A 25,072-nucleotide genomic window follows, 5' to 3' on the forward strand; every position below is an offset into this window, starting at 1 on the left:
GAGTAAAAATATCACCTAACATTTATATGAAACTTCCCTAATGTTCTTTCTAGCTCTGGAAGTTTAAGAATCTTTAGGTCTAAATTTAAGAATCAAGCAATCCTTTGGGCTCTAAGAGGGTCCTGATGTAAAGATTTCTTAAAAATTTGCCCACGACAGGCACAATACGTAACTGAGCACCAGAAACACAAAGAAACACAATACACACAACATATCTTGTTTTTTATACTATTAAGACAATTATTTTGACCATAGCTCAATTTATTTGGGGGCTTGAGCTCACAGGCCAGTTACATTTTTCCAAATCATATTACAGCATAAAAAAGTATGCTATAGAAATTTAAACTGTAGTGAAACACATAACAACGTACACAATAATAATGATAATAACTAGAATTTATATAATAATTTAAATTCATAAACACCTCATCTGATCTTCTCAACAACATTATGGTAGGTACTATTATTACCCCTACTTTACAGATGATGAAACTGAGAGAAATTAAGTGACATGGTCACACAGCTAGTAAGTGTCTGAGGTGGGATTTAACCTCAGGTCTTCCTGAGCCTAAGTCCAACATTCTATCTATTGTACCACCTAGCTACATCTAATAATGTGAATTTGGTGCTAAAATATCTAGAAAAATGCGAATTATTACTGCAAATGGGATTTAAAAAGGTAGAAACAGGTAAAATATCTAACGTAATTAATTAGTTCCTCAAAAATGAAATATTGAGTATAACAATGCTACATTACAATGTTATACTTAATCTTATTAAAAAAAATTGTATAAATATCACAGATGGTCAATAATATGGTATGTGAAGTTACCACAGAACTTATGTAGCATTAGGCAAAGTCTGGCCTACTCTAGTTTACAAAGTGCAGAAAATGGTTTCCACAAATTTACAGGAGAAATGAAGGAAGCAATCAAGCTTTCCATAGCATTTTGCTTAACAGCACTGATTAGGTATAACTGGGAGTTCAAAATTAAGAAGATAGGTATAAAGAGCCTAATCACTATATTCTGGTCTATCTTTCAAGCTTGTTGTTAAGGGCCATGGGCTGAATATAGACTAGACTATCTACATGTAAAGCAGCTGAAGAAACTCATTAAACTGAAAGAAAATGCTACAGAGACAAGGAAGCCCTGGAGACCTAAACTAGACAAATATAAGAAAATACTTTGTGAAAAAAATCTCTGAGGCCAAGAAGGGAAAAAATGAATGATTTATGGTTTCATAGTTGCCAGCTACAAGTAATTATAGATAAAATCTTTCAAAAATACACTTTTATGGCTAGTGCTTGTCCTTATATCATCCTCCCAAAGAGTTATTCTTTATGATAAAGAATAAAACAGACAAGTTTAGCAAAATTCCCCAACATGCATAGGAGCCTGACACATGTAGTGCACGAGAGACACAGGGCCCCTCTTGGCAAACAAGGGAGTTATCTTCTGATGGCTCCCTCTGGAGCCAAGGCTGACTATAATTTCACAACATTCAGGGTTTTTTTTGGTTGCTCTTTCCATACACGTGCAGAGCCACTGTGGCTGATCAGACCAATATAAGCTTGGAATACTCTACTACAGATTGTACACAGATAGTCCTTGTTAACATTTGGGGTGGTTACTCCAAATCTGCACATCTTACATTTACTTTGTGCTGTCTCAATTCTGTTTCTTTGCTTATAGAGCACAGAGTCCTTTCTGATGTGAGCACACTCCATACTGAGTGGTCCTGTGCCAATGTCTCCCATGTTGCACAGTCAAATTCAAAGTTCTTGAGAATGTCCTTGTGTTGCTTCTTCTGACCAACATGTGATCACCTGCCCCATCTGAGTTCCCCATAAAGTAGTATTTTTGGCCAGCATATATTTTGCATTTGAACAACATGGCCAGCCCATTGGTGCTGTGCTCTCTGAAGCATAGTTTGAATGCTTGGCAGCTTAGCTCAAGCAAGGACTTCAGTATCTGGTACCTTATCCTGCCAGGTGATCCTCAGAATCTTCCTAAGACAGTTCAAATGGAAGTGACTTAGTTGTCTGACACTGTGCTGGCAGTCAGTCCATTTTCACAAGCATACAATAATGAGGTCAGCACAACGGCTCTGTAGACTTTTAGTTTGGTAGTTAGTCTAATACCTCTTCTCTCCCAAACTTTTCTTCAGAGCCTCCCAAACACTGAGCTAGTTCTGGCAATGCATGTGTCAATTTCATTATCAATGTGCACATCCCTGGAAAGTACACTACACCAAAGTAAGTGAATTTATCCACAGCATTCAAAATTAGCACAGGCAGCAGAGGATTGATCCACACGTTGGTGCATCTCAGCTTCAGAGGCTGCACTGAGTGTACAATGCAAAAAGAAAATCATGCACCAACAGTCCCTCCACTTCAGTCTTGGCTTGTGGTCTTTTCAAATTGAAGAACTTACCATAGGTACAGTAGTTGACCTTGATGCCATGTTCATCCTCATTTGAAAGCATTTGACAACATGGCTGAAAACATCATGTTAAAAGCATGGGAACAAGCACACAGCCCTGTTTCACTCCACTGGTGACTGGAAAGGCAAGAGGGCACTGTCCACTATCCAGAACCCTGGCCAAACATGCCATCATGAAATTGGTGTACAATACTGATGAACTTCTCTGGGCAACCAAATTTTGACATAATTTTCCATAAGCCCTAACCACTAACAGTATCAAAGGCCTTGGTCAGATCTATATACATTGTATACAGACTTCTGTTCTGCTCTTGGCATTTCTCCTGGAGTTCTTGGGCAGCAAATACCATATCGACTATTCCTCAACCCTTTCTGAAGTCACACTGGCTCTCAGGTAGATGACCATCTTCCAGGTGAAGGATCAGTATATTAAGGAGGACTCTAGCAAGAATTCTGCCAGCAATGACGAAGAGAGAGACCCCTTTGAGATTGCTGCAGGACAATCTATTCCCTTTACCATTACAGAGATGGACAATGGAGCTATCCTTGAATTCCTGGGGGATAACTTGCCATATAACCTGGGAAATTTCAGTCAGCTTTTGTATGAGCAATGGTCCCCCTACCTTGTAAATCTCAGCTGAAATAGAATCAGCACCAGGTGCTTTGCCACATGAAAGGAGCCTAATGGCCCTCAAAATCTCTTCTTTAGTTGGAAGTTCAGCTAAGTAGGGACTGACTTCAATCTGAGGTAAAGGGTCAATGGCCTCAGCACTGATTGATGATGGTCTGTTAAGAACACTATGGAAGTGTTCAGTCCATCTCTCTAGGATCATGTCCTTATCACTAATCAATGTGGTTACATCAGTACTGAGTAGTAGTGATGCAACCATAGGTTTTTGGTCCATAAATAGCTTTCAGGGAATCATAAAAGCGCTTTGGGTTGTTACTATCAGCATAAAACTGAATTTCATCTGCCTTCTTACTGAGCCAGGAATCCTGCATCTTTCTAAGCTTTGCTTGTACTTTGCTTTTGATGGAATTTAATGCTGCCTTCTTAGAGGTGGATGAACTATCCTGCTGGTAAATCCTGGGGAGTTCTCGTTTTTCATTTAGCAGCTTCTGAATTTCTCCATCATTTTCATCAAACCAGTCTTGGTGTTTGTAAACGTTCTGCCCCAGATGAGCAAATGCAGTGCTGCACACCAAATCCGTGCAAGCTGCCCACTCCTTTTCTGCTCCACTGTTGCCAACTGTGTGTTGGCTAAACTTTCCTCCAAGTTAGCAACAAACTGTCCATGCTCCAAGAAGAGCTCTAATTTGTTGACATTAATTCTTCTGGTAGTCATTTTGCCTTGGGGTGGCATTTTTGATAAATGTGATTATTAAGTGTGGAAAGGATACGTCCATGATCAATCTAGCACTCTGCACCACACATTACCTTTGTTACTCTCACATCTTGTCTGTCTCTTTTCCTTACAATCACAGTCTATTAGATGTCAATGTTTGCTGTGAGGGTGCATCCATGAAGTTTTATGCGTTTTATTGCATTTAGGTAAATGGAAAACAGTGTTGGTGATGAGGTCATGTGATGCAAAAGTCTTCAGTAGTAAATAACCACTGCTGTTGCTGTTTCCAACTCCATTCCTCCCTAGGACTCCCTGCCAAGTCTGGTAGTCTAAGCTTACTCTAGCATAAAGTCATCCTGAATTGTAAGCTTGTCCTTTTTTGGCACAATGATGGTAGGGGCCTCTAGGTCTTCATAAAATTTTTCTTGGACCTCATCACCATTTGTCATGGTGGGAGCATAGGCACTGATGATAGTGGCATGGCGTTTTCCTATGAGTGGCAATCATACTGTCATGAGCCTGCTATTCACTACTTTTGGCAGGCATACCAGCTTGCTAACTAGATTAGTTTTGATTGCAAAACTCATGCCAGCTTCATGGCGCTCCCCTTCACTGCAGCTACTCCAGAAAAATGTGTATCCATCTCCAACTTCAGTAAGCAGGCCTTCATTTGGTAACCTTGTTTCACTCAGGGCTGGTATTTAGATGTGATATCTGTTGAGTTCTCTTGCAACAAAAGCAACTAGTCTTTCAGGTCTACTGGATTTTGTGTTGTCTGTAAGTGAGTGCACATTCCATGTGCTGATGGTGAGTGGAATCACTTTTGCAGATGTTTTTGTATATTTTGTACATTTTTTTTGTGTTTTGACCACAGAGGGGGATTTTCTGCCTGTTGCGGTAATCAGGCCAGGGTTGGGTAAGCAGGCAATGTTTAGGACACCTTTTCTAGGCCCCTTCCTGACACCAGGAGGTGAGCAATGTGATCCTTAAAAGGTTGCTCAGACACCTGGGGGCTGCTGAGTTCCACTGTTGCTTCCAGTGAGAAATGACTCTACAGCCTAGGCCACGTGTGCAGGGTCATGACTACAGCTCCCAGCATATCTGCACCTGCTGCTTTATCATTTGCCTATCGCCATAGGACTTTGAGGCATAACAGTAATACTAATAGCAAAATGGTATGGGTGAGGTCTTTTGGTTCGTGCGTAAGTTGGATTTAAGGGAGGTAGAGTTGCACAAAGTCATCAGCCTCACTCTCTCCTTCAAAGTCATCACAGTCCAGTGGCAGGACAGAGTCAAGACGGCTGGTGATGGCTCAGTCTGCAGTGGATGACCTTGGCGTCTTTGGTGTTTAACCAAGCTCTAAGCACTCCACATCACCTGTTTCAGCTGCCATCATGGCTATCTGAATGAATTGTTCTCATCCACCCATTCCACCAGAGGAAGTCTTCACATGCCTGGGGTAGGTACCTCCCCAACTCACCAATGGGTTTGAGACCCCATGGTTACCCTCAACATGGTTTGGCCTGTCTGCTGAAACGGTTTACCAGGGTATGACCACTGGGCATGCTGCAGCTTCTTGGAGCCACAGGTGAAAGTTGGGTAGAAGTGGTGAACACCAAAGGTGGAAAGAACCCTGAAAAGGACTCAGCAGCCATCACACCAAAGGTACTGGTCGTAGTGACTAAATGAAAACACCAAAGGATATCAAGGGGGAACAAAGATGTCTGTGGTTTCAAAATCAGGGTGACTAGTGAAAACTGGTAGCATCATAGACTCAGTCAATACTATAAACATAAATATATAATATAAACTAAAAGAGAAGTAGCATACAACTGTAAATAGAATGCCAGTCTTGGAGGGAGGAAGATCTGAGTTCCAATCTTATTCTAAATACAAACTGGCTATATAACCATGGGCAGTTAATCTAACCTCTCAGGGTCTTAGGTAACTTTCTAGGCTAAGTAATGGATGAACTGCTAATCTGCTCAGAGTAGGCAGTTTCCATGAAAGAATTCCCTACATATAAAATGGTAGCTCTGAATCTGTTGTCCTTCCCCCAAAATTAATATATCACACATATACATACAAAGGCATATTCATACCAAAACTGGTTATGAGAACAACCCTCATTATTAGAGTTTCTCACAATATTTTTGATAGTTAGAGTTTCAATTCACTTGAGACAAAGTTATTTAATCAAATGAGGTGTTAGCACTAGAAACCTGTTACACAATAACTAAACAAAAGTATAGAATCAATGTACCTAAAAGATAAGCCTGATGCTAAATAATTTTTAAATGGTATTCAAAGCATAAGAGTTATTTTTAGGTTTGAATACTTACCTTATTAAAATGATCTCCAATCACCTGCCATATCCGTGACCACTGCAATCTAATTCTATTCATATTATAGTATGAAATTTCCACAATTTTCTGCAAGCTAAACATGCGTGGATGATGAGGTGAAGCCAGTTCATCCATGGAAACAGCACATAACCAGCGGACAAAGTCAACTATAAGGCAAAGATTATACAGAAGCAAATAACCACGTTAGCACTTTTCAGTTGCTTTCTAATTACAAGCACTTCTAAATTTCCTGGGATGTTCAATGTACATACCTATTGCATTTCCATCAAGTCTAGTAGATCCAGTAAATATTCTGTGGAGCCAATTAAACACAAAATAAAAATTTTTTTTTATAACTTAAGCAGTTTTTAAAATTAAGAATCTGGGAGGAATGGACTTAGAACAGCTCAATTTTGTAACTACCATAACAATAAATCATAATGCACCACAGATATAAAACAGAAAGTTGATTAAAATCAGTTGGATGGATGAAGGTATGCTTATAGGCAAAAAAAAAAAAAAAAAAAGGCTAACTACTTATGAAAAGAGAAGAGAGACAGCCAAACTGTGAAAGAAGACCTTTCCAGTATCCCTTGCCTGTAATTGAAAGGGGAAAAAAGAAAAAGAAACTGTAGAAGATGGAAGAATAAATAATAACACTGAGCATGATGAGGTGTTGAAAACAAACAGAATAAAGTAAAATAGAAGGGAAGAAGAGTTTCAAAAGGTTCCTTTTAATTAATATTAATTAGCCTTTAGCAGTCAATATAGAATAGTGGATAAGTGCCATGAACAAGGTAATTAAAGAAAAAGTCAATGAAAGTCAATATGGAATCTATATGTATACACTGGAAGATTTACCAAATGATGATATGGTATTTCAGATTTATCTGTCTGCTCCATCCCAACTCTTGAGGATAGTAGAAAGAAGGCTGGACTTGGGAGTCAAAGGGCCTGGGTTCAAATCCTAGTTCTGTCATTTATTACATATAAGAACTTGAGCAGTCACTTACCCATTACAAGCCTGTTTCCCTATCTATAAAATAATGAGGTTAGACTAAAGAACCTCTAAAGATCTTTCTAACTCTAAATTCTATGATCCTGTAAGTCAAATTATCAGAATTATCAGGTCATAGACTTAGCTATGAGAGGGGACCTTAGAGTTCATTTAGTCCAGAAATTCTTAACCCCTTTTTTGTCACCTTTTGGCAATATGGACTGCTTCTCAGAATAGTATTTTAAAAGCATAACATATCTATATATCTATATATAGATATATAGGATTCCAAAAGAAAGCAAAGGTTAATCAAAATAAAGATGTAGTTTTTTTCTCATCAAAGTTCATGGATTCACTGAAATCTATTCCCAGGTTAAAAACTTTTTGACCCTTATTTTATAGATGAGGCAACTAAGGGTGTATAACCTACACCCTGGGCAGTGCCACAGAGATAGTAACAGGGCCATTTATTGTTTAGTTGTATACCTTAAAATAATGGCAGGTCATATAAACTTGCAAAGGGATACAATCAATTCTAATTTGTCAAGGATTTCAGTGTGAAATTTTCTAAACTCGTAGAGGTGACCAAAATAAAGCAGTGAGCAGAGGGATAGCTATGATTTGCAATATAAACATTTATAATTTGGGAGCAAGAATAAGAAACTATTATTTTTGACACTGTCACCTCTTGAATATCCAGTTAAGCCTTGGGTGCCTCTCTTTATCAAGTCTAAGGAGAGTGCCTGGGTGCTCTGTGAGGCAGGATTCTAATGAGACTGAACTAGATGACTTCAAAATGGCTCTTTTGGTGATGACGCTGTAAACTCAGAACACCACAACAGAAAGAATACTGGTCTTGGGAGTCAGAATATTGGGGCACAAGTCTGAGTTGTGACCCTAGCTAGCTCTTGGATAAGGCAAATCATTTCACCTGCCCAAGCTTCAGTTTTCTCATATGCAAAATGGAAGTACTGGGAGGGTATGCTCTGTAAACTGAAAAAGGCCACAGGAATGAGTTGTTAGTATGTGTTTATGCTAAGGGAATATGAATAGCCTATGTAATATAGTTTACCAGAGGCAATATGGGATAGTGGAAAGAGTGTTGGACTTGAAGACTGGACAGAATTGAGTTTGAGTGACACTTATTTTGTGATGATGGACAAGTCACTGAATCTCTGTGAAGATCAGAATCCTCATCTGTAAGATGAGGGCAATATACCCATAGCATCTAGTTTACAAAGTTATCATGAAGGTCAAACAAAATAGTGTATGGGAGATATTTTACAACCCTAAAGCACTCTCTAAATGGCAGACAGTATTACTATCAAATCAACTTTTAAAAAGTCAATATATTTAAAGGACAAATAAATAATTTGGGGATCACTCATTGGCATATATAATTATAACTAACCTCCTGATCAGCAGGAACATCTTTTCAAAAAGAGACTTTGGAATATCCTCTCATTGGGGATATACATAGAGATTATCCTAAACTCTCTTTTAAGCCTCATCAGAAGACAAAACCATTACCTGTCCACAGCCACGACCACACTCTGAGAGCTTGTCTCACCAACTGATTCCTGAATGCTGGCCATCTGCCTTTTATCCACTCCACCACCAACTAAGTTACCTGAAACATAACACACACATTTACATACATACATATGCACAAACACACACACACACACGTATGTAAATTTTATGTGAGATAAGTTACTATCTTCATGATTCTGTACTAAGGGAATATAAATTTATCTGAATAACAACCAGAGAAAAATATCATTTAGTTGGTTAACAAAAATGTAAAAAAAGTCAATCTCCTTCCTCCCTACTCTAATTTCAGTAGTACTAAAATACCAATCATTAAAAAGATAATTGGACTTAAACCAACACACACTTATAAATTACTAAAGCAGAAAGACAAATGACAGTTAAGAATTCCTCAAACAAAATATCAATAAACATGAACCAAAATACCAATACCCATGAAACATGTATAGTCTTCCTGAGGTAAAAATTAAAAGTGTTTCTAAAACCCAATGCCACCCATTTTGGGCATGAAGAAAATATAGCTTTTCCCAATTTAGCAAATAGAATGAAAAACTCAGCCTGCTTATTTATAAAAGATGAACATTTGCTCAACAGTCAATCATAATCAAGGAAGTTGAAGCAGCACTTTTTTTTTTCTATTAATAAACAAAGAGGCAGGTACCACATGAGGAACAAATCACAACAGCATTGTGAAAATCATAACTGTTTTGATTTGGTTGCAAATGTACACCCACAAACTGTCAGGCTCATTCTGTTACCTAATCCCAGGCCCATGAACTCTTCTCCAGCTGACGTGTAGCCCTTCAGGCTACTTTCTCTTTCACGCCCAGATCCAGACAAATACCGAGTCTTCACCCCAGTTCCTATCAGTTGAGCAAGCTCCAGTTGGCTAATACATTTCAAGATCTGCCCAAAAACAAGGATACATAGAAAACTAAGAATCATAATATCAAAAGTTTAAAATAAAGTCCTTCTATTCTCCATTAAAATCTTTAAAACATTTTATAACTACACTTTTAGGACAGAAATAAATCTAGATCTTAGGATCATTTACCTAAAGAACAGAACGACTTTGAAGATGGTTATCAAAACAATGGTATAAGAAAGGTAAGGTCATAATAGGTGGGCAGATGGGGGAGGCGCACAAAAGGGTTGCGCCAGGAGTTGAAGAACTGAATTTGAATTCTATCTCCAACACTGAACTGACTGTGTAGCTATGGGCAAATCACAAGTTCTCTGTGGCTCAGTTTCTTGTTTTAAAAATATGAATAACAGTTAGACTAACCATAAAGCGCTGTGTAACAAATGTTGACTTTGTGCCTGTTATGTGCCAAGCCCTGTGCTGGACACGGAGGATACAAAGATAAAAGACACAGTCCCTTAACTCTGGAGAACAGTGTGGAGCTATTATTAACAACAGCAACAATAAAAGCTCACATTTACAAAGCATCATTTAGTTACAAGGCAATGAAATGCATCATATATCAGGTGAACTTTAAAACAATCTTGAGAGAGGTAACAAAGATTTTTATTATTCCTATTTTACAAATGAAGGAACTAAAGCCCAGAAAGGTTCAGACTTATATGAAATTTCTTAGAGTTAGTGACTGGCCCTCAAGCTAGGGTTCTTTCAACTCTCTCACTCAAATGCTATCTTAGGTATCATGTAATTACAATTAGCACGGAAAAGAACATCTCCCTTTAACTCAATTCCTATGCCAGTGGGGCTTTGGAAGAGGCTTTGCCATTTCAAGATAATACAAAGCCATCAGGGAGTTCACGTAGAGGACAACTTTAAAAGTACTTAGATCATGCTAGGTGGTGCAGTGGATAGAGTGATAGGCCTGGAATCAGAAAGATTCATCTTCCTGAGTTCACATCTGGCCTCAGACCCTTCCAAGCTACATGGCCCTGGTCATCACTCAACCCTGTTTGCCTCAGTTTCATCATCTGTAAAATGAACTGAAGAAAGAAATGGCAAATCACTCCAGCATCTGCCAAGAAAACTTCAAATAGGGTTCCAAACAGTCAAACTGAACTGATTAAATAAGTCATGCAATAAGTTAGTGATTTGCAACCACTTTCCATATGATAAGTATCAGACATACTTCACACCAATACCCACAAGTCACATGCCTGTGACTCTGAAAGATCAGCATGTAGGTTTCCAGTTCATTCCCTAAAGGAAGAGTTCTGAGGCTACTCACACTCAAGTCACCCAGAACCTCACAAGAGACTTCTACCTTTGGTAGCCTTTGGCCATTGCAAATGGAAAAAAAAAAAAAACTTTAAAAAGAACTTTTAAAGTAGCATTCCCCAAGTGCTCTGCCTGATGTGAATATGGGTTCCATGAGAAAATTTACTCTAGTATCATCTATACCCCTTGTTGGGGGTGTAAGCTCAGTTTTCATGTGGACAGTCTCGGGCAGGTAAAGGTGAGGACTTCTAAACCTCAGAGTTCTCATGAGGCCCCCCAGGGAACAGCTGGGAATTGAGGCATGAAACACGGGCTATCTCGTGGATTTCCGCCTCTTCTCAGTGGGAAACTTGCTGGGGAGAGCATCTCACCCTTGAGATTGGCCCATGGTCTGAGCACACCTGTTGTTGACTAGCTAAGGGCTGAGAGTACGCATGGTATTCACGTGCAAACTATGCGGCGGGAGAGCTTAAGTAGGGTCAGGAAAGCCTGAAGGTGCTCTTTGCGCTGAGGGGCCCTTAGAGGGCAGAGGGTTCCCCCCTCTCCCGCTCCCATCCTCTTGCTGTACGATCCTTGCCCCTTGGGAGGAGGAGGATTCCTCTCTCTTGAGGAAGAATTCACCCTGCACATGTAACCAAGACCCTGAATAAAGCCTAACCCTTGTTCAACTCTGGAAAGTCTCTTCTCTCAACACGTTTATCCAGCTGATCTCTGAAGACCTGCGACAGGTAAGAAAGGCTCGGGTAGCCCATCGGCCTCTAGGCTGAACAACCTCTAAAACATTAAATACTAAATTAAATTAAAATGCTTACTTGTTGATTTTTCAAATAAGAAAACAGCCTCAATTTCCTTTCTTTTGGGCCAAAATTTCTCCAATACTCCTTCCCATATTCCCGGGTGACATGCACTAGCATTTTCTTGTTTCTGCTAATATATTTTAAACTTGTGAGTACCCTATGACCACATTAGTTTGGGAAATGCTACTTTTTAAAAGTATAGGCAAGAAGGCAGATAGACAGTATTCTTAAGAAAACAGAATAGACCAAAAATGGTTTTAGGCTACTTAAAAACAGGGAAATGTCAGGAGATGTCCTATAATGCCAAAAGGATTTGGAGAGACCTACCTCATGCCAGGAGTTTCCAAGGTAGTTGCCATCAGTATGAGCCACTGTAATAAGTGTCTTTATAGTATCAATGTTTTTCTGTTTCATCTCTGTGATACTGGAACTAGCAGTCAACAGGGAGAAACGAGCAAGAGCTTGTACATAGGCATCTCGTTCCAGCTAAAATGGAAGGGAGAAGACAGTTAATCAGCCCTCAGTCATTCAGTAAATCAATCAGTATTTAAGCAATGATATATGCCAAGTACTAAACTCTAGGGATCCAAGAATAACAGAGAAGACAATTATTACTGCTTAGTCACTTTCAGTCACGTATGACCCTTAGTGACCCCATTTGGAGTTTTCTTGACAAAGATCCTGGAGCAATTTGCCATTTCCTTCTCCAGCTCATTTTACAGATAAGGAAACTAAGGCAAACAGAGTTTTGTTCTCCTGGGACTCTGCATTCTAATATGGGTTTTCTGGAGTCATGATGTTTTAAATCCCTAAGGTACAAACCTACAACAGTCATATTTTGTGGCAGGCTGTGCAAAGGAAATATTTTGGGGTAGGGAACATTTTTCAAATTGAATCTATGTTGGTATCAAACTAAATTCTTCTATGTTCTAGTCAATCACAAACATAAACACATAAACACAGCTGGTCTATGATTATCTGGGTACTGCTGAGATTGCCAAGGTAATGAAACTATTACAAATATTATTTTACAAAATTTCTCTAATTGTTAAGTCCCCAGACACAAAGCCCAGAGCCTCCTTAGACCTCAGAGACAGACTTACACACCTGCATTCCAAAGATACAAGCTATCCGGATTGCACATCTTATCCCTTCTAAGCACAAAGAGGCCACTTCAGTCTCATCACAGTTTTGAAGCCCAATGCTGTATGCAGCCAACAGAGGGGTCCACACCAGCTGGCACAAAGAAAAAAGTTGTCTTTTAAAGTCATGTAACAATAGCTTTTCCAGAATGAGAAACTAGAAATAACTCTTCCATTATTATGAAGGAAAACAAGTAAAAACATCTGACACCAAGACTGTTCTGACAATGAATAAAATATCCTGCCTTAATAGACCCCTGTCCCTCTGTTGTGAGGAGGGAGATTATATTTCATTATGTGTTCTCCAGGTCCAATAATGGTTTTTCGATTACTCAGAGTTTTGCTTCCTTTCAGTGTTTTTCCCCCCACTTAGGATGTTTATGGTCATTGTGCATACGATTATTTTGGTTCTGGGAACCTCTTCTTTCTCTCTCTATACTATTCCATTTAGTGATCTCATTAACTCCCATGGATTAGATTATCAATTATTTTTAATTCAATTTTAATGATGATTCTCAGATCTATTTGTCTACCCCTGATCTCTTCTGGTCAGGAGAGAGATCTTGTCTAGTCTAGTCTTGCATCTCAAGTCATCTCAAAGTTGGCTGTCTCACAGACTCAGTATGTCCAAAACTTAAATGAATATCTCTGTCCCCTCTTCCACCGTCTACCACCCCAAATCCTTATCTCTTTCTAATTTACTTATTACTATAAAGGAAACAAACCATCTTCCCAATCACTCAGTCTGGAAGCCTAGGAATCATGTAAAAATATATATAAATATAATTATTTTCTCTCCTCTGACAATAGTACCACCCTGCTCTCATCACCTCCCTCCGGGACTACTGCAACAGCCTTCTGATTGGGATCAGTGTCTCAGTTCTTTCTTCACTCCAATCAGCTGCCAAATTGATCTTCCTCAAGCACAGGTCTGATTATATCATGTTCCTATTTAATAAACTACAGTGGCTTCCTATTACTTTTATTTTTAAAAAATTGTTTTGCATTTTCACTTCCAAATTCTTTTGGCTCCCTCCTCCCCCTCCCCAATCCACTGGGAACACAAAGAAAATAAAACCCATTACAAATATACATCATCATGCAAAATGAATTCCTGCATTAGCCATGTTTTTTTTTTTTTTAAAGCAAGATAAAGACAAAAATGTTTCAATCTGTACCCTGAATTCTTTGGGATTGTGGTAGATTATTATATTGATCAGAGTTATTAAATAATCAAAGTTGATCCATTTCCTTCTATCTTTTTTGAGTATATACCTAGCAGAGGAACTGCAGGATCAAAGGGTAGGCACAGCTTTTTAGGTATCATTCCAATAGTGTATTAACGTACCTATTTTCTCACATAATTTTAGTTTTCTGTCATCTTAGCCATTTGGAGGGATATAAAGAAGTGTCAAAGTAGTTTTACTTAACATTTCTCTAATTATTAATGATTTTAGAGAATTTTTATTCTTATTATTGATGGCCTGGACTTCCTTTTGTTTCTCTGAAATCTCCTGTTCATATCCCCTGACCATTTATCAGTTAGGAAATAGCTCTTATTTTTATAAATTTGGGTCAGTTCACTATAAACTTAGATATGAGATCTTTATAAGAAAAACCTGCAAAGATTCCCTCCCCCCCACTTCATGCTATTCTTCTAATTTTGACTGCACTGGTTTTGTTCATACAAAACACTTTTTAATTTTAAGTAATCAAAATTATTCCTCAACTCCCATGAACCTCTCATTCTCTCATTTGGTCATGAACTCTTCCCCTATCCATAATCCTGAGAAGCAATTCCTTCCGTGCTCCATCAACTTCCTCATGAATATCCTCCTTGAGGTCTAAATCACGTACCCCATCTTGGGTTTATCTTTGAACAGAGTGTGAGATGTTGCTCTGTATCTAGTGTCTGATACATGCCTAAGTTTATTCTTTCCATTTCTTTTTTTTTTTACCTTATTATTATAATTAGTATTTCTAGTACAATTTCAAATAATAATGGTGATAATGGACACCTTGCTTGACTCCTGATCTTACTGGAAAGTCTTCTAACTTGTCCTTATTACAGATAATGCTTCCTCTTGTGTGTAGATGCTGCTTATCATTTTAAGAAAATATTCTTTTATTCCTATGTTTTCTAGTGTTTTTTTTAAACATGAATGGATATTACATTTTGTCAAAAGTTTTTTCTTCATCTACGAAACAATCACGTGATTTTTGTTTTGGTCATTAATATGATTAATTTTGCTTACAGTTTTCCTAATATTGAATCTGCTCTACATGCCTGGTATAAATCCAGCCTGGTTGTACAGTATAATTTTTGTGATATATTGTAATTTCCTTGCTGTATTTTATTTAAAATTTTTGCATCAATAATTGATGCACAATGGTTTAGATATCAAGATCTTATTTGTCTCATTAAAGGAATGGCTTCTTTGCATCTTTTTTCAAACATTTTGTATATTACTGGGATAAACTGTTCTTTAAATGTTGGTAGAATTCACATGTAAATCCATCTGGTCCTGGTTTTTTTATTTTTGGAAGTTCATGTATGTCTTGTTTAATTTTTTCAAAAACAGGATTATTTAAGTATTCTATTTCCTGTTATATTACTCTGAGCAATTTATATATTTGTAAATTTTCAATTGTTTCATTTAGATCAGTGGTATCAAATTCAATCAGATACTATGTATTTACTCAGAAAACCACAAGTGAACATTACCTATGCTGTATTCTATTTTTAAAAAAATTTTGTTAAATATCTCCCAATTACATTATAATCTGGTTCAGACTGTGGGTTTGATACTTTTGATTTAGGTCATATGTTTTTAATGGAATACAGCTGGGCAAAATTAATACCTAATAACTACTTTTACTTCTTCATTTAATGTATATTCCTCTTTTCTATTTTTGATACTGGCAATTTGGTGGGTTTTTTTAAGGACAAATTAGCCAATGGCTTATCTATTTTACTGATTTTTTTAAAAAACCAACTACTAGTTTTTAAGTTCAATGGCTGACTTCCAGTTTTGCTAATCTCTCCTTGATTATCAGTATTTATATTTTAATGTTTAATTGAGGTTTTTTAAATTTGTTATTTTTCTAGGGTTTTTTAGTCATGATCAATTCATAGATCGGCTCCCTCTTGTATTGATATAAATGTTTAAAAATAAAATTTTCCCCTAACTACTACTTTGGTTACATCTCACAAATTTTGTTGGGTTGCCTCACTGTTGTCATTATCTTTAATAAAATTACTGTTTTTATAATTTGTTCTTTGACCTACCAATTCTTTAGGATTAAGTCATTTCATTTCCAATTAATTTTTCACCTATGCTTCAAAGGCTTTTTGCTGAATCTGCTTAGCAGAGCACCTTGCACATATTAGGGACTTAATAAGAATCTATTGAGCGAATATAATTTTTATTGCATGATGGTTAGAAGAAGAGGCACTTAATATTTGTTTTCCTGCATTTGTTTATGAGGTTTTTATGACCTAATGTACAATCAATGTTTGTGAAGATGCCATAACACAATTAAAAAACCCTTCTGTTAAATATACCCTTCTGCTCCCATTAAATATTCTCCAGAGGTCTATCAGATCTACTTATGTAAAATTCTAACCCCAGACGTACATTTCCAGAAATTGTTTGTGTGCTAAAAAACTTAGCTAGACCCTCTGTTTGTTCATAATCACTTCTATCTGCTATGGAACTATAACCTGAAACTGGGTAACAGGCAACACAGCTCTCAGATGGCACCCAATCCTGCTTCCAGCACTTGTTCAGGGATCCTGTCCTGAGGTTGTCTCAGTGCCTATTTTGTCACTGGATACTGTAATGTTCCCTGTCTCACCACCACACTAAGCTACTGGCCATTTTCCACCCCAATGTCTACAAACTTCTTCATCTATATTCCCAAGATACCCCAAGCTGAAAAAATTACTCACTGTGACTTTTTTTTGGCTTTCCTGATCAGAATTTGGTGTAGTGCCCTTTTAGGTTTTCATGAAGGAGGTGTACTAGGTGAGCGAGGCAAAAATACTTCCTCTCACCATGCCATCTTGACTCTACCCCTCCTTTCCTATTACTTTTAGGATCAAATATAAAATCTTCTCTTTAACTTTTAAAGTCTTTTATAATCTGGTTCCTTTCTATTTTTTTGTTCTTACTACTTTACTCCCCTCCATATATTCTACAATCCAGACATGTCTCCTTGCTATTTCTGGTTTGTTTTTTTTTAAATTCATTAATTTTCAATTTTCTTTTGTTCTTTGACATATCTTTGGAACTTCAATGAGACCACATACGTTTTTTGTCTTAGTGAAAACATCAAATACTCAAATACATTTTGGGTTCCACAGCTTACTAAGGGGCAGTGGGTTCCCCTACAGTTACATACTATACCCAACTTTCTATAGAAAGATCAAAACTTTCCTAATCCTAATTTAGAACATTTCCTAAAAAAATGTCTTAAAGTTGACCCACCAATATCGCTTCTAGGACTGTATCCCTAAGAGATCATAAAAATGGGAAAGGGTCCCACATGTACAAAAATAGTTATAGCAGCACATTTCGTAGCTGCCAAAAACTGGAAATCAAGGGGATGCCCATCAATTGGGGAATGGCTGAATAAATTATGGTATATGAACGTAATGGAGTACTATTGTACCATAAGAAATGATGAACAAGAAGACTTCAGAGGCCTGGAAAGACTTATATGATCTGATGCTGAACGAAAGAAGCAGAAACAGGCGAACTTTGTACACAGCAACGACCACAGTGTGCAAGAGTTTTTTCTGGTAGACTTGAATCTTTATAGCAACGCAAGGACATAAAAAAAAAAAAATTCCCAATGGTCTTCTAAGGCAAAATGCCTTCCATATTCAGAAAAAGAACTATGAATGCAGTTTCTTCTACACAGCATGACTATAGTGAAAATGTATTCACAAACGTATGTGTAGATCCTATATAGAATTGTATGTCATCTTGGGGAGGGGAAAAAGGTAGGTAGGGAGAACAAAAATCTAAGTTTTCTGGTAGTGATTGTAGAACATTAAAAATAAATAAAATGAATATATTAAAAAAATGTCTTAAAGGTTTCCCGTAAAACAAAATAAGGCTTTTAAAATTTCTTTCTTTTTTGGTACTACATATTGCTATTCTCTGAGGAATAGGAAGGCAAATTCTTTGCATCACTATGTGTATGATCTCTTATACTGTGCTCTAATCCTCTCCAGTATCTTTTAAGACCCCTGACTTATATAGGAAGGTGAGACAGGTATCCGCTGGACAACAACTCAATGCTTTTCTTGAAGATGGTGTATAGCTAGCCCCAATGAATGATAAAAAGGAATAGGAGTGAACAGTGTACTCAAGTCTCCTACCTGACACTGCAGTATCCCAAGTTCACTGTGCAGGCCTTTGTTTTCAGTTTTCTGCAATCCCTTCCATATATCTTAGATTTTTTTCCCCTTTCCTCCCCACCATCCCGTTCCTTCTCTCTCCTTGCTATTTCTTGAATTAAGACACTCCTCTCAATTCTCAGGATTTTCACTGGCTGGCTTCCATGCCTAGAACTCTCTCCCTTCTTATTTCTGGGTTCTGAATTAACTGGTTTCCTTCAAATTTCAGTTAAAGTGCCACTTTCTGAAAGAAGCCTTTCCCAATGCTCCATAATCACTGTGCCTTTCCCTCTGAGATTATTTCCAATTTATCCTATAAATAACTTGTTTGCATGTTGCCTCCCTAATTAGACTGTGAGCTCCTCGAGAACAGGGAATGTTTAAAAAAAAAAAAATTATCCCCAGAGCCTAGCACTGTGCCTAGCACGCAACTTACTAAATATTTGACTAATAAATGTTGACTGACTTGACTGTTTATTGGATTCTCTAAGAGTTCAATGCTTGAGGAGCGAGAGGAGAGGAAGTAGAAGCAATGAGTACATATAGCTTTTTTTTTCTGTTCTGAGAAAAAAGAGATATAAGATTAGGAACTGAGTTGTTAGCAGATTCTAGTGAATACTTTTAAGGGTGGGGGAGTGAATATGTCTATACCAACAGGAAAAGAAGCAGTCAAAAAGGAAAGGCTGAAGATTAGAGAACTGAAATTAAATCAAATTATTCCAGGTCTTACACAGAAAAAAAAATTACAGAGCCTTAGTCTTCCTCTTTAAGGAATTACAATTTTTTTCATAATATTTTCCTGCCTTATCCTATCCTTGTTTCCCAATTCCTAACTGATGCTCACTCCTTGCTTGCTTAACTTCTCAAGTGACTTACCTTGAACATGGGCCTGACATGGTCCAGGTGTGTGGCACTTGTGAAAGGTGCTTTGGCGTGACTCACAGCTTCCATCAGAGCTTTAGCAGTTTTAGCCATTTGTTCCATTTCCAAATTGTATAGTAATCTCCTCTGCTTTTCACTGGCTACATCTATGAAGGTACACAGCAATATGAGATTACTGTGTTTCCCAACTGATAAATTACCAAAAAATATAAATAGACAGTTTTCAAAGGAAGAAATCAAAGCTATCGACAGCTATTTGAAAAAAAAAATGCTCCAAATCACCAGCAACTAGAGCAAAGCAACTCGTGAGGTTGCATCTCACACCCATAAGACAAAAATGGAAAATGATACACTGAAGGGACTTTTGAGAAAACAGGTACATTAATGCATTGTTAGTGGAGCCAGCCACAGATCTGGGAACTATAAAAAGTAATTTGGAAATGTACCCAGGTAGTCTGTATATCCTTTAATCCAGCAAAATCACTACTAGGTATGAAACTCAGAGGGACCAAAGAGAAACAGGACCCATGAATAAAAAGGTATTTGTATTTGAAGTGGTAAAGAAATGGCTGTTCATCAATTAAGGAATGGTGAAACAATTTATGGCATATTAATGTAATGCAATATTGCTGTACTCTAAGAAATGATGAAAGAGATAATTTCAGAGAATCCTGGGTAGCATGAATTAATGTTCAGTGAATGAAAAGAACCAGGAGAACTGAAGACCAACGACTTTGCATTGTTCATCATTCTTAAATCTCTCAAAGACCAAGGACAATTCCACAGGATACATGATGAACCACATTTCCCTCACTTGATTGAGAGGTAATGGACTCAAAATGTAGATATGAGGCATCCATCTTCATTCAAGAACATGGGATATTTGTTTTGTTTGACCCGGAATGTTTATTTTAAAAGATTTTTTTCAATTTGAGAAAAGGAGGTGAGAGGGAGACAAAAGAAATACTTGTTAATTGAGGGGGGAAAAAAAGATGAGATCCATGTGTTGTGTGTAATGGCTGAGTGACTGGATTCTGGACCCAAGAGGTAGAGTCACCTGAAATTTGAGGGAAAGTTTTGATTAAGCAACTAGGATTCTCTCTTTTTCTGTTTGGACTCCATTCAATAATGTAAACTTAGCCCACACACTTAGAACTGCTTTAAATTACTTCTGGTTGCTAAGATCAAATCTATCCCCAAAATACAATTATGAAAGAATTACTATAATAAGAATTATAATTTTAACATAACATTTCTATGGAAATATATGTATATGCAAAACCAAAATCTATAAGCAAGCATTTATTATTACATTTTGGGAAAAATCAAAGTTGCATGTGACAAAAATTTGCTCTAAGGCTTACTCTGCTTATTAGATTTAGTAGCAATTGTGTGCTCTTTTGTCTCTTTCATTGCAATTTTCTTTCCTTCTATCTCTTCATAAATGGTGGAGAGATATTCCTCTGGTAGATCTTTACTGTCATTGATACCTCGATTCATTTTAATATATTGTTCTTTTGTCATTTTATTCTTTACCTGAAAAGAAAAGTTTTTAAAATTACTTTAAAATATGACAATCTGAGAAAAATTATCCTCTACAAGATGAAAAGCATTAGCAAGTACTTTACCTGAGGACTGTGTAAGTCTGTTGTGAGCATAATAATTGAATACGCCAAGACATAAGCAGTGTCAGCACTAGCAAACATGGTTTGTCTGGAAGAAAAGATTAGAACTTTTAAGGACATCACTCATGGCTCTGTGTTTAGGAAGCTATAAACTTCTAATTGGGAAATACTAGAGAGAAATTAGGCTCACTGCTCCATGTAATAACAAATTAGTCAGAAACTTTAATATCTATCATTATTTAATATTTATTAAAAATTATGTACAGTATGTAAGGTGTTGATTAAGCATTAAATATCAAAGTCTGGAATTCTATTTTTGCATAAAGCAGTACTGTCTAGACTTTCTCCCATGCATTCAACAGTTACACCATCTACTGCACTATTCAACAATAAGAATGCAAGGGCAAAATTGAGTTTATTTGAATACAAAATAAGAACACAATTCAAGTTTCTTACTTAGTTTCAGCAAGTTCTTTGGAAATAGTGAGGTGCTAAGTATATTAGGTTGAAGGAAAGCAATAGAGTATGTGACTTGAAAGAGTTATGAAAAGAAAATCTCTGGTGATTAAAATACTGAGTCTTATTAAAGTACCAAATTAATTCGTAAAAGGACGTACTGTATAATTTTAAGCTTGACTGGATCACAGATTTGCTGATTTAAGGCAGAGGCAGGGTCTTAATACCCACATGAGATATGTAGTAAGAATGCAGACACATGAAATCTTTGAAGCAAATCAAGATTTTCACTAGGTTCAAATGACCTGACTGCTGACTTTGCTGACTAGCCATTTTACAAGAATGGTTTTTCCAAATATTCAGCAGGTGATGGTAGCTTAAAATAAAAACTGTGCATTTGGTATCATGATGAAAAGTAGCTATCAAAATGTTTTCATTATGTTTTTCACAGGGTGTTCACCCATTTAGATATTCTTAAGAATTTAGTATATGCCACACACTTATTCCTCCACGTTTTCTGGATTCCTCCAGCAAATCTCTGGAGACAGACAAAGTCTAGTCTATCTTGCCCCATGTATGAATCCCAACTAGAACATCATGACAAATAATAATCTGGTATCTGATTAAATAACTTTGTTGATAAGGAGATCACTACCTTGCAAGGCAGCCCTTCCCATTTCTGGAAGGCACTAGTTGTCACAAAGTTCTTACATTGAGCCAAGATTTGTTTTACATTACTTCCAACGAGTACATAAAAAGAAAGAAAAATGAAAGTCTAAGGAGTATCCCAGATATTAATCAGAGAGCTAAATATTTCCCTATTCTAGATGCAATAAAAATGCCCACTTCTCCCACCCATGGCTCTCAAGCATTGTCATTCAGCACAGATCTATAAATAGTAAGTCTATGTCCCTGCCCAAGAGGAAAATGATACAGACATAAAGTCAAACAAAAAAGTGTTTTAGAAAGTAAGTAAGTGTTGTTACCCTTGGTTGCATTCAAGATATCTTGCTGCAAACTTCTCCATTAACCTATCAATCTTCTGAGCTTCACCAGGTAAGCGGAACCCTTCAAGAAATATTCGTAAAGCTGAGACAAAATCTTTCCCACAGAAATCAAGCTGGTCCACGTAAGCATACATCACCTCCTTGTTGAGTCTGGTGCTTTCTCCCAGGAAGTCTCCAACTTGGGTCTGAAACAAAATCCCACCAATGGACTCAGCAGTGAAATTTCCTTAACCCAGAGAAGAGGCATGAAAGGGATGCAGCACAGTCATCAAGTTAGTGCTGACCCCTTCACTACTACTACTCATACCCAATATTTGGAGGTCTGCTGTGGTATGTGAAGGATTAAGGTCAGAATGGGCATATTTAGCAGACAAAGAGGAAGAGGAGATACAACAAAAAGGAATATAAATCCTAGAAGGTTGAGAATGAGGAACAGCTAAGAGTTGCCCAAACCTTTGCAGTACAGACTAATTGTAGTCTCTCACAACATGCTCTGATTTAAGAACTTCTTTTTGACTCTCTCCCCAGAATGGTGCCCTGAAGAACTGCTCCCATCAGAAAGCTATGCTGCAAAAGTATAATGTTAATGAGATGTAAGATCTGGGCTTCACTTACGAAAAGGACCTTGTGATTCCCTACTCGAGACTCTGAGTGGCCAAATGTTCAGATCCCTGACTGCTCTGAGGTAAAGGCTCTCTCAATCCAGGGATGTATGTAAAATGTATACCAATATTGCTTTCATTCAGGCACTAGGGTCCTGTCTGTTGGTCTTCATTTCTCTGCTTATATTTTCTCTGTATTTTCTCCGTAGTTCAGGGTGCTGACTTTCCCCCTGAACTACTGAATGTAATTAAAAAAGACTGTTGACTCCTTAAACAGCTATCTTTCCCAGGAAAGCAGATCTAAGAACCTGTGCTAGCCATCATGGGTTTGCCCATGTGGTTGCTGTTAAAAAAGGCCATGTATGTATATGGTTGTGTTTTAATCAGATATGTGGACAACAGTCAAGTCACTCTTTGTTGGTCGATGAATACTCTCTGAGCTTTCAGGAATCTCTTCTTTGAGTCTACAAAAAGGAAATGTGCAATCTTACGGAATCGAGGCGCTCTTCTTGGTGCAGAAACTGTGCAATATCTTCCACTGGAGTTCCAAGCATGCCCTGCTCCTGCAGGTACTGGATGCCCCGCTTTGGTTTTTTGTTGAACCTAATCATGGAAGAAGGTAGCATCAGCTCAATTCTCTCTAGGTTTTTCTGAAATCCACCTGCTCATCATTTTTTATAGCACAACAATATTCCATTACATTCTTATACCACAACTTGTTCAGTCATTCCCCTCTTGATAAGCATCCCTTCAATTTTCAATTCTTTGCCACCTCAAGAAGAGCTGCTTTAACTATTTTTGTACACATAGGTCCTCTACTCATTTTGATGATCTTGTTCGGATACAGACCTAGAAGTGGTACTGCTGGATCAAAGGACATACAGCTTGATTGCCCTTTGAGTATAATTCCAAATTGCTTTCCAGAATGGTTGGATCAGTTCACAACTCCACCAGCAATGCGCATTAGTGTCCCAATTTTCCTACATCTTCTTCAAAATTTATCATTTATCTTTTCTGTTACATTAGCCTCACCAGATGAATCCTTAAACAGGCTGCTTATTTCTGAAATGTCTGAGGTACTGAAAAGGTGATGACTACTTAGTAGCAAATTATGAATGAAGACATGAAGGAAAACTCAAGAGATTCCTGAAAGCTCAGAGAACTGTCACAAATTGACAATTTCAGGCCATGGATAAAAGTCACAAACTCCACTATGTTTTTTTCTGGGCTTATGTTCTTGCCTCTCTTCCTATTTCCGTTCTAATTCTGCTAAGAGCAATTTTTCTTCTACGAACCTGACTTTTCAGATTCATTGTGATCTGCCATACCTCCTTTTATTTTGGTGTTTATCAGTCTTCCTGGAGGTATTATAAACAACCCCTCCTTGTCAGATTTTGCAAAATATCCTCCTCATCTGACAATAGCCAAGGGTGTAGTCTTTGTCAGAGAAGGAATCATATTACTCTATTCCAGCAATAATCCCATGTAAGCCGCAAAAGAGAGATCAGATCTTGTTCAGAAGACCAACACTTCACAAAGCAAGCATAAAGTATCGTAACTGGGGCACTCTGAGGCCCTATCTCAACAGACTAGGAGTAAAGCACACGTACCTAAAAGCACTATAATAAGCATGCAAGGCAGAAGAATGTGGGGAAGCGGCGAGTGGTACAATATTGTCTCAGTAATAGTTTATGAATTGACTGCTACATGGTATCTAATATTTAAGAACTACAATAATACCAATTATCTTGGTTTCTTGGATAATTAGGATAAATTGAAAGGCCATAATGAGTAAAGGTCTTACCCCATTCAGTCTAAAGGGAATGAAAAGAATTTAGTCTCAACAACGTACAAGGTAATTTGAGTGTCTTGGTAGCCTTAGGAACACACACATATAGAATGACCAGATACAATTCTTGATCCCATCTATCTAGAATAACTTTCTCCCATTTCCATGTGTGAAGGTCTTGCTCATTCTTCAGGACCCAGCTCAAATATCATTTCCTGAATGAATCCTTCCTTGGACTTCTGTCAGAAGGGAATCTCCTCTTCCCCCAAAAGCCACAGGATTTTGTTCTTCTTTTAGTATTTGTCTCATATCAAGCTACTCTATGCAGAGTTTAGATTTTCCTGTTAGAATATAAGCTCTCTTCAGGTAAAGATTACGTTTATATTTATTTTTGTATCCTCTTCACCACAAAAAATGCTTAGAACAGTGCTGTGCACATAACCAGAACACATACCAAAAAATGCTGAACGGATGAACTGTGTGAA

General features: G+C 37.5%; 1 protein-coding gene across 3 annotated transcripts in view; it reads right to left on the reverse strand.

Annotated features, from left to right (window-relative positions):
- Positions 1-25,072, reverse strand: part of ARFGEF2 (ARF guanine nucleotide exchange factor 2) — a 106,075-nt gene that overhangs the window by 20,290 nt on the left and 60,713 nt on the right. For all 3 annotated transcript variants that reach the window (XM_072633623.1, XM_072633622.1, XM_072633624.1), the window contains exons 15-25: positions 23,290-23,401; positions 22,176-22,381; positions 20,737-20,821; positions 20,473-20,644; positions 19,103-19,254; positions 12,785-12,913; positions 12,005-12,163; positions 9,442-9,589; positions 8,663-8,762; positions 6,408-6,448; positions 6,133-6,302 (exon numbers count right to left, since the gene is read on the reverse strand). In XM_072633623.1, coding sequence (XP_072489724.1) covers positions 6,133-6,302; positions 6,408-6,448; positions 8,663-8,762; positions 9,442-9,589; positions 12,005-12,163; positions 12,785-12,913; positions 19,103-19,254; positions 20,473-20,644; positions 20,737-20,821; positions 22,176-22,381; positions 23,290-23,401 — 1,474 coding nt within the window. The remainder of the gene's footprint in view (positions 1-6,132; positions 6,303-6,407; positions 6,449-8,662; positions 8,763-9,441; positions 9,590-12,004; positions 12,164-12,784; positions 12,914-19,102; positions 19,255-20,472; positions 20,645-20,736; positions 20,822-22,175; positions 22,382-23,289; positions 23,402-25,072) is intronic.

Source organism: Notamacropus eugenii, chromosome 1, assembly GCF_028372415.1.
Source record: "Notamacropus eugenii isolate mMacEug1 chromosome 1, mMacEug1.pri_v2, whole genome shotgun sequence".
In the NCBI taxonomy this organism is placed as follows: Eukaryota; Metazoa; Chordata; class Mammalia; order Diprotodontia; family Macropodidae; genus Notamacropus; species Notamacropus eugenii.